This window comes from Rutidosis leptorrhynchoides, chromosome 2 (genome assembly GCF_046630445.1).
Source record: "Rutidosis leptorrhynchoides isolate AG116_Rl617_1_P2 chromosome 2, CSIRO_AGI_Rlap_v1, whole genome shotgun sequence".
NCBI lineage: Eukaryota > Viridiplantae > Streptophyta > Magnoliopsida > Asterales > Asteraceae > Rutidosis > Rutidosis leptorrhynchoides.
Genome location: NC_092334.1, coordinates 34,564,185 through 34,573,848, shown reverse-complemented (window position 1 = coordinate 34,573,848; position 9,664 = coordinate 34,564,185). Strand labels below are relative to the sequence as shown.

General features: G+C 35.1%; 1 protein-coding gene across 2 annotated transcripts; it reads left to right on the top strand.

Annotated features, from left to right (window-relative positions):
* The first annotated feature begins 3,513 nt into the window (after positions 1-3,513).
* On the top strand, positions 3,514-9,365 carry LOC139894303 (polyadenylate-binding protein-interacting protein 7-like). 2 transcript variants are annotated; one of them, XM_071877521.1, is made up of 6 exons: positions 3,514-3,699; positions 4,559-5,388; positions 5,916-6,363; positions 6,455-6,525; positions 7,971-8,095; positions 8,697-9,365. In XM_071877521.1, exons 2-6 carry the CDS (start codon positions 4,651-4,653, stop codon positions 8,998-9,000), a joined length of 1,686 nt encoding a protein of 561 aa, XP_071733622.1. In that variant the 5' UTR covers positions 3,514-3,699; positions 4,559-4,650; the 3' UTR covers positions 9,001-9,365. The 2 variants fall into 2 exon arrangements, with proteins under 2 accessions (XP_071733622.1, XP_071733623.1); XM_071877522.1 differs by having other exon boundaries at positions 7,971-8,168; positions 8,697-8,834.
* Positions 9,366-9,664: the final 299 nt, after the last annotated feature.

Sequence of the window (9,664 nt, the reverse complement as noted above, 5' to 3'; positions counted from 1 at the left end):
TCGTTATATTGTCCGAATTACGAGTTAGGGTTTAATCACGAATTGTATTTCTATGCTACTGATTTTGTGACTTTTTTTTCTATAATTGAAAAGTATTTATATGGATAGCTATCGAAAAACTATTGATTTTAGGCTTTGGATTTGCTTGATTTCGTTTCCGGATGATCAAGTTATGTCCATTTGAAATTAACGTTGTGTTTTTGTTGTGTAATCAGAAATCTGGGTTTGATAGACCACGAATTGGCTTGTGAAACTTATATCACTGGAAAGATAATTTAAAAACACACACTTTAGACTAGGATATCATGTCATTTACTCATGTGAAACCCGAGTTATGCTTGAATTAGTGTAAAAGTAGTTTTATACAGCACTTGCATGAAAACGACCTTGTATAATAAGATGTGTTAACTTCTGTGATTAAATCTTTGCATATTTGAAATCTACTCAAAAATTACTTCATCTTTCATGTAGATATCATAGGCTAATTGTATCTAGATCTTTGGATAATCGCGTGCCAATGTGACTAGCGAGACTAGAATCGAATCTGTAAATTGCTCCCTGTTTTATACTCTGAGAATTGTGTTTATTGAATGAGCATGTAAGCTTCTGGAATATGAATTTTAACATGATATGTGACTTATATTTAGTTTATGTCAATCTCTGAAACCTTATGCATTGGGCACAATAGAGCCATACTTTATGTAAATTCTGATAGAGCTGAAAAACCGAATATTCAACTTGCATGAATAAACTGTACAAATTGGCTAAACCAAAATTGCTCGATTTTTGATATGTGTTAGTTTAACTTGTTTTTGAACTATGTACACTGGTCTTGTATCAATTTCATGTTCCTAACTCCGGTTATAGCCGAAACCAAATCAGTGCGCGGTCAGAAACTGACTTGGTGAACCCCAAATGTACCCCTTCTGATTTCTGACTTTTAATTATCGTATGAGACCCTAGCTGGACTTTTTGGAATCGATTTTAAGTATATTTACGATCTGGAGTTTTCCATGTTTATATGAATTATGTACCATGAGATAATATGCTAAGTATGCTACGTGTTCATGAATTTTGTGCACAACGATAAACTGAAATTGTGAAAATGATTATTCATGACCTGAAACGTGTTGTTTGACTTAGGTTTGACATGTTGACCCATATTTGACATGAACCAACTGATGTTGACTTTAGTTGACTACTTTGACCAAGTTTGACTTTCAGTTTGACTTCGGTTGACTTTGTTTGACTTGCATGAATTAGTTGACTGTATGTTGACTTCTACTTTGAAACGCGTCTAGTCGAGCAATAAGACAACTTATACTATGAAACCACATTTGTTTAGGACATATTTATTGACCAACCTATATACGTATACTTAGGTTGCATTACTCGGCTATAAACCATACAAGTAAATTGTCCACTTTTCATTCCGAGCTTTATTCAAGGTGAGTCTACAGTCCCGCTTTTTACACGTTTTCAGGGATGAGAATACACGCTGTTATACTTATATTATCAAATGCTTTTTGTATTAACACGAGTACTATATCTGCATATTGAGTTTGTACACAAAGCCTCTAGCTTGAATACTTTAAATACCATCGGTGTAGGCATAATTTAGATGGACGGATCCGTTAGGTTGACAACCTCACCCGCTATAAAAACTGTGGTGCATTTACTTTGAACATAATACATTCGTACAAGTGTATAACATTTTTATGAGGTAAAGGCGGGTATAGTGGATTCTATACTCGAGTCATTGCTAGTATTCAGGTGCTCATAGATTATGCAAACGTTTCGCAACTTAGAGCTGTACTTGTAAAATCTCGTGGTCAAGGAACTTAAACTATTTTCTGATAACTGTTTTTAGATACTATACAACGTTATTTAAAATTGTGGTTTACGAACAAATGAAATAAAACTTGACATGGTATTGTCTACGAATATTTGAAACTTGACATGGTATTGTCTACAAATGATTGAAACTTGACATGGTAGTGTCAACAAACTTTTGAAATGGGACATAGAGTTGTCTACAAACTTTTAACATTGAACCTTGGTGGTCTTCCACTAATAACCGTTTTCGAAATGTATTTCTTAAACATACTTTATTGTTTACCTAAAACCTGTAGATTCACTCAACATTGTTGTTGATCCGTTTTGCGTGTTTTATTCTCAGGTATTAATTGCTTCCGCTGTAGAATATTGCTGTCACGTAGAAGTCAAGCCAAGCATTGGGACCAGAGTTAACATTCCGTTAAAGGGATTTTTGACGGGGTGTTACATATGTGATTATGGAATTCTCTAATGCCTAATCTAACATCCTTTTTTTTTTGATGGATACAATAGTTATTCTCTATTAATGAGATCATATAAACTACACAAATAAAGATTTTTGACTAAATATATAGATAATATACAGCTATTAATTCCCATAGTCGAAGCGTTCGGCAGAGCAACGCGTAGACTGGATCGAAACTCATCAAAGAGGACTCTAGGTAGACCTTTAGTAAATATATCCGCGATTTGATATCGTGTGGGGACGTGCAAGATACGAACTTGACATGTAGCAACTTTCCCCAACAAAGTGAATATCCATTTCGATGTGTTTGGTCCGTTGGTAATGAAGTGGATTTCCAGAGAGGTAAATGGCAAATCACAAAAGACCGATGTTGCTTTTGTTATCGGACAGTGTAATTCTAGAAGAAGATTTCGTAGCCAACAAGATTATGCAACAACACTGGCAACGCCCCGGTATTCACCTTTACTTGAACGAGACAGTCGTTTGACGTTTAGATGACCAAAAAATCAAGTTGTCACCATAATAAACACAATAACCCGAGGTGGATCGTCTAGTGTTGCATGAGGGAGAAAGAAAAGAAAGAGGTCATTATTGAAGAGGCTTTGCACTCGGAATAGGACTAATGCAGATCCAGAAGAATGAGTCTGGGCTTTCGAAAAAGATGAAGGAAACCGAGGGCGAAAGGAAGGCCCCGACCAGGGATGGACGTAAACTCGTAAGCTACCGAGGGTAGGAATAATCGTCCAAGTCTTATTGTGAAAGAAAAAAGCTGTCCCGCCACAACAGGCGGGTTGCTTCTACCCCAAATCGGTATATGAAATAAGAAATCAAATTGTCAACATAATAAACACAATAACTCATGTTGTTAACTATTTTTATAAAATTGTTGCGATCCTAACATTTATGTGAACGAAAAAAAAATTAGAATATTACCAAAAGCACCTCCAAATAGCAACCAAAGGTCAAATTAGCAACAAAGGTTGGTGCAAGTGGTACAACGATGTCAACGTGTAGAAGATAGATCGTATAGATAGATAGATAGATGCTTCTCTCTTTAAAATCTCATATATTTTGTGGTACCTGCTCATCTCAATCTCATCACCAGGGTTTCTTCTTTACCGATAATAAAAAAAAAAAAAAATTTAAAACTAAAATTAGAAAAATAATCACACTCGTCAACCAACAATAAACACATCTCACACACACACACACACACACACATCCGCAGATTAAAACACATATACACTTGCACATACTTTTTATTAATATTTTCAATTCATATATCTAAAACACTCGTATATCTAACTATAATACGAGTAAAATTTATATATATCTATATATACAATCGGTAATGGATCGATTTCGTATGGTTTCATCAATCATCGAGCTGCGTAAAGGTAAAAATTATTAATTATGATGATACTTACTTTATTTCACTACATACAGTTTATGTAATCATCAGATCTTATGGATTTGTTGTTAATTTTTGTGTTTTTTGATTCAATTTTGAGATCTGCTAATGTTTATGGATCTGATATGTGTGAAATTGTGGTTTTTACTTTTTAGCTATTTGTAGATTTAATTTATTGACTTGTTACTTGTTATTTATGCTAGTTATCACATATTTTATATGTTATGGTTATGTTATGTTATGTTAATTTACATTAGATGTTGGTTAATCCGAATATTAGAAAGTGAGATTTTGTTAGATATAGTATTTCGCGTTATGCAAATAATATTTTTCTGATTATATAGGTTTTCTTACCTTCAATCCATAGTTGTTTATTCGCAGCAATGATTTGTTGAGCAAGTAACATAGTGAAATAAATAAACTGAGTTTTGTGTTATTTAGATGAATTACATATCCAGATGAATTTTTTGTTGAAGAAATCATTGCACACATGGTTAAGAGTTCGAGCAATGATTGTTAAATTAACGGTAGTTTGAGACTGTTGGTGTATTTACTAGTGTATTAATGTGATTCAGTTTTGAACTTGTTTACGAATAAAATAGTTACCAAATTGTTGACTAAGGAGGAAATGCATGCAAGTAGTTTGATGCTAATGTGCTAAATTTTGCGGTAAGAATGATTTTATGTTAACTTATCCATGACCTTCGTGTTCATCTTCGTTATGTTTTTTTTATTATCTGTTAGCGGTCAATCTCTTCTTATGATTCTCATTGCCTGTTTAGTAGCATATAAGTAAATTTGAACTCATTTAAGTTACTCTGCAATCTGAAATATCTGTTTTGCAGGATACGGGTAACTTCAGCTGCTACTGGCAGCTTGATTTTAGAGTTCTATTGTATTATCTTAGATTCATTTTATTTTCTTACCGTGAACAAGTATGAGCCTGATCAATAGAGGGGCGTCTGCCATTGACAAAACACTTAGTGCAACAGGAAAGGCAAAAAGTTTAAATCCAGATGCTGCAGAATTTGTCCCATTTGCTCTGAGATCACCCTCTGGAAACACTAGTGCTGCAGATACATCTTCAGGTTTCAATACTTTTGGTGCTTCAACACAAGGGAAATCAATACTGAACAGGTCGGAGTCATCTGTCTCGAATAATTCAGATGACGAGGCCCACCAATTCTGGCGTCACCAGCTACCCGATGACATCACTCCCGACTTCAATGTTATAGGAGAAGAATCTCAAGGAATCAATAGTGTTCCTTTTGCAAATTTGTCCTTAGCTGAGGTCAACGGAACATCACGTTTTGCCCCTTCAAGTCAACGTGAGTCATCGCCTCATTATGCTGAGAAGATTCAATATCCGCTTTCAGGATATGGAAAAAATCCATCCGCTGCTAATTTTCAACCAGCGTCTGCTAAGCAGTGGGATATGCATGCGGGTCAGTTGCTTGCTGGTATCGTAGATGGGCCCTCGTATAATGGTGATTCTGGGCAAGGATACATAGATGACATCCTTAATGAGCAGCAGCAGATGGAGGGTACAGAAGTAAATTCACTTGAGTTTTTGGCTTCTCAGTTTCCAGGTTTTGCAGCTGAAAGTCTTGCAGAAGTTTATTATGCTAATGGATGTGACATGAATTTGACATTTGAGATGCTTACTCAGCTTGAGGTACTCCCGCCTTTCCATGTTTGGGTCCAGTTGATTCAGTTTACACGATTTAATCTATTTACTTTCTTCGTTTGACATACTTTTCATCTACTTGTTATTGTTGGTATTAATTAATATTATGAAAAATGATAACTGCTAAACTATTTACAGATAGTTTATGACAAAATAAAATATTTAGTTGATAAAAATAATATTTTCATTCTAAAGTCATACTTTTGCTGATATAAAAGATGTCCGATTTGGTTATTTGTTAGTCAAATAATCAGAACTGACAAATAACCGTCTTAAAACAACTGAACCACATCCAAATACTATTTCTTTCAGCCTGCTATACAACAGACATCAAAATAGCCTCTAGTTGTAGCACTATTTGCGCGCTTACCAGGAAGATTTTCTTATTGTTATCTCTTTTTGTGTTATTATTGTCTGAACAACGGATAGTTTGTTTCAAATCCATTTTTAGGCTTTACAAATGTAAGATAAACTTTATTTATAGTAACATTAAACTTAGTAATTTATTACCGCAGCATCAGGTGGATAATGGTCTGAACCAGAATCTGAACTCCAAAGCATTGTCTGCTCCAAATCTCAGTGCTCTAGATTTTCCCGCACTCTCCCCTACAGATAATCGGAATAACGTGCCAACATTTTCTCCCAATGATCAGCAGCAGAGTCTTAACTCTTACCGTTCTTTGGAGAAGGACTTATTAATGTTTAAAACCTCGCCTACTTCTCCATCTCTAGGAGCTACAGATTTTGCTTCCGCGGTTAGAAAAATGGCATCCCAAGACTCGAGCTTATGGAAGTATGATAAAACTCCCCCAAATTCCACTATTGGATCTAGTAGAAGTTCTCATACATTGGCCAGCAGTTATGGTGGTTCTGGAAATGGAAGGGCCGGTTATGGGGATAGGTTGGTTAACCGGAGTTCAAGCCGCTCTGCTCCTGTCTGGCTTGAAACTGGGGACGCAGTCGGTAATGTTTTCGCTGAAGTATATATAGTTACATAATATCTTTTTTATTAAATGGCTTGTTTCTACGCACTTTAACTTTGTTGAGATCACAGCACATATGTATTCTGAAATGCGGGGTGAAGCTCGTGATCATGCGCGCCTACGCAATGCATATTTTGAACAGGTATAACCTTTTATATTTATGGTATTGTCTTTGTTATTGTTATTAATGAAATTACGTACTCCGTATAAAATTGAGATGTAGGAAAGGATCTAAACGCGTAATGCATTAGTGATTAAACTTCTTGAGCCTTCTGTAGTTCTGTTTTGTAATCATACACGTTAAGTATTTGTCAAGTTATAAACAATGAATTAAAAGGAGAGTGTTTGTGGGTTGGCCTAACATGGGCCAATATGTTTTGATCACACCACTAAAAACTTACGCATCTTGAACCAAACTTGCTTTAAAGTTTAAACAAACCGCCACCTCTTGTTCAGTTTTATTTATTTATTTATGTTTAATTAATATTATTTGTTTCTGTTTTCCAAATTTGGATTTTAAGTGCATCCTTGGTTGCCACTTGCCAGTGCTTACTTCTTGTTTGAGTTATATGAGCTTTATAGTTTCTTGTATGGTAAATACGGGGAAGTATGATAATAAAATACATTCAATTAACCCTTTGAGGCACTTGATAGCCCATTACATTCAGTCGTTTCAAGGCCTATTTGCGTCGCTAGAATTAGCGGTTTCACTTTCCATTCGATATGCATATGAAAAGGTTGACATCGGTTATTTTTAATTTTGGAAGGGTGAAACATAATAATAGCTAGGTAAGGAACTGGTCAATGAGTTGAGGGGGTTATAAAGGCAAACATTCCCCAAGTTGTATATTGCATGCAACGTTTTAAACTGGCTAATTATTATACTTAGATACTAACAATAATCTATAACAATATAATATATAATATACTCCGTAATAAATAAATAAAAAGTTTTATTCTTATATTTATACTTATTATTATAATATTGTTTTTTGTAATCATCTTGATGCATTACTTAGTTTGAAAGAAGTCTAAAAATTTGTCTAAAATGGTGTGTGAGTAAACCAGTCTAACATGCAGTAACTGTTACCTGTGTTGCCCATCATCATCCCTCCAAACCTCCTATTTTGGCATACCTCTTAGATTACAGAAATACTAACTATCAAGGGTAATTTAACTACGCGATAACAAGGTGCAAAGGTAGATGATCCAGAATGCATCCAGAATGCATTTTTGAATTGTATATTTGCTTGGATTCAAAATGGAAGAATATGGTAATCGAAGATAAATTCTGGTTATGCTGTTAAGAATATCTGATATTGCCATTCGAAGAACAGTTATTTAGTGTATCGATCCTAGAAACTACTTGCAGTCGAATACGATTCGAGATAAATTGCAAATTAGACTCGGATTTGTTAGGAAGTGATCCAAACTTGAATCTAACCTAGTTGTGTTACAAATTCTGGACTCTCAGTATTCGAAGTGTTATACGCCATATTTACCGAGTTCTATTATCAAATGTTTATTTTCGTTTTTATATGCACTAATTTACTCTTTATTTGATTGCATTTCTGTCATAAAAAATAGGCACGGCAGGCTTACCTTGTCGGCCACAAGGCTTTAGCCAAGGAACTGAGTGTAAAAGGGCAATTGCACAACATGCAAATGAAGGCTGCTCATGAAAAGGCCCAAGAATCTATTTACTATCAGAGGTTAGACATTTTGTACCCTATAATTTAACTAGAAGATTACACATCTGGCATTTGACAATGACAAATCGAGTATGTAAGTTCATTCCACTCTAAACAGAACCAGCTTTGTCAATTGTTTATTATTTTATTTTATTTTTGTTCTTCGGTCAAAATAAAGTAATTGTTGGAACTTAATTCAATAACTCTGACTAGGTTGTTATGTTATTGATCAAACGGACACATGGTCAAACACATAGTTTACTTGAATTATATTTTTTATGCATAGGGCCCCTTTAAGCATTTTGAGATAAGTATTAATTATTCCAATGATATTAATGTTGTTATCATATAATGTATATCATGTGACACAAATCTTTTTTGATACCAACCCTGACTGACATGCGGATTTTGCCACCTGTACTTAAAACTCCAGAAAGGTGGTGCAAAATATGTAAATAGTACTTAAACAACTAGCATCTGATACTTCAAATTTTGGATTCATATACTACGTGTCAAAATCTACCCATTTGACCTATTGAAATACGTACAACCGAAATCCTAAATCTTAGGTAATAAATGGAACAAACCCCTAATTGGGTTTTTGTTTTGATTATTTCTGCAGGAATCCAGTTAGTCAAAATATGCAGGGCAATGGAAGAGGACAAGAGAGGATAATCGATCTCCATGGGCTACACGTAAGTGAAGCCATTCATGTCCTAAAAAGAGATCTCATTACCCTGAGGAACATTGCCAGGTCAGCAGACCAGCGGCTGCAGGTGTACATATGTGTTGGAACGGGCCACCACACAAAAGGGACCCGCACTCCTGCAAGGCTTCCTGTTGCAGTTCAAAGATATCTTCTGGAGGAAGAAGGCCTCGACTACTCTGAACCTCAGCCAGGGCTCCTCCGAGTTGTGCTAAATTGATCAATAATCAAGGGGACATAAAAAGTTTGACACCATAAAAAAAAAAAAAACCATAACGCCGTAAACTTGAAAAGTTTGAAAAAAATGATATTCTTGTACGTGTACATGGAAGGGCAGAGAGATTAGTGGGTAGTATGGAAACTGGAATTAAACAGAAAGGAAAAAAGAAAAGTGTGTGTGTATTATAAAGATGTAATCATCCAACAACAGAATTACCTTTTGTAGTGAGGTTTTTGACCAGTCACAAACTTCAGTGGCTGTTGTACTTTTTCGGTTGCAGGTGTAGTGTAAAAGATTCTTTGATATGATATATTCTACGATGTTATCACATTACCTTCAGATTACTGAGTTTGTTTTTAGTTTAACTTGTGGACTGCAGGTGGTATGGTAAAGCATAAGGGCCTATTTGTGTGCCATCTTTGTCAGTAAGTTTTGTGTCGATGGACTTTGTTGTTTAGATTTCATCTGATGGAATGGGATAATAGAAAATTAGATAAACAGGAACTGAGAAGTGTAATGATCCTTAGATCCTTACCGATTACGCCCCGGTCCGTTTCTATTTTGTTCTCAAACTGTGAAGGGTAACCGTTTCTATTTTGTTCTCAAACTGTGAAGGGTAACCGTTTCTATTTTGTTCTCAAACTGTGAAGGGTAACCGAATACA

Excerpts from the sequence above, each read along its gene's own strand:
- LOC139894303 (XM_071877521.1), top strand. The coding sequence starts at position 4,651 with ATGAGCCTGATCAATAGAGGGGCGTCTGCCATTGACAAAACACTTAGT. Across the intron at positions 6,526-7,970 it reads GCAATGCATATTTTGAACAG|GCACGGCAGGCTTACCTTGT; the intron begins GTATAACCTTTT and ends CATAAAAAATAG. Across the intron at positions 8,096-8,696 it reads GAATCTATTTACTATCAGAG|GAATCCAGTTAGTCAAAATA; the intron begins GTTAGACATTTT and ends TTATTTCTGCAG.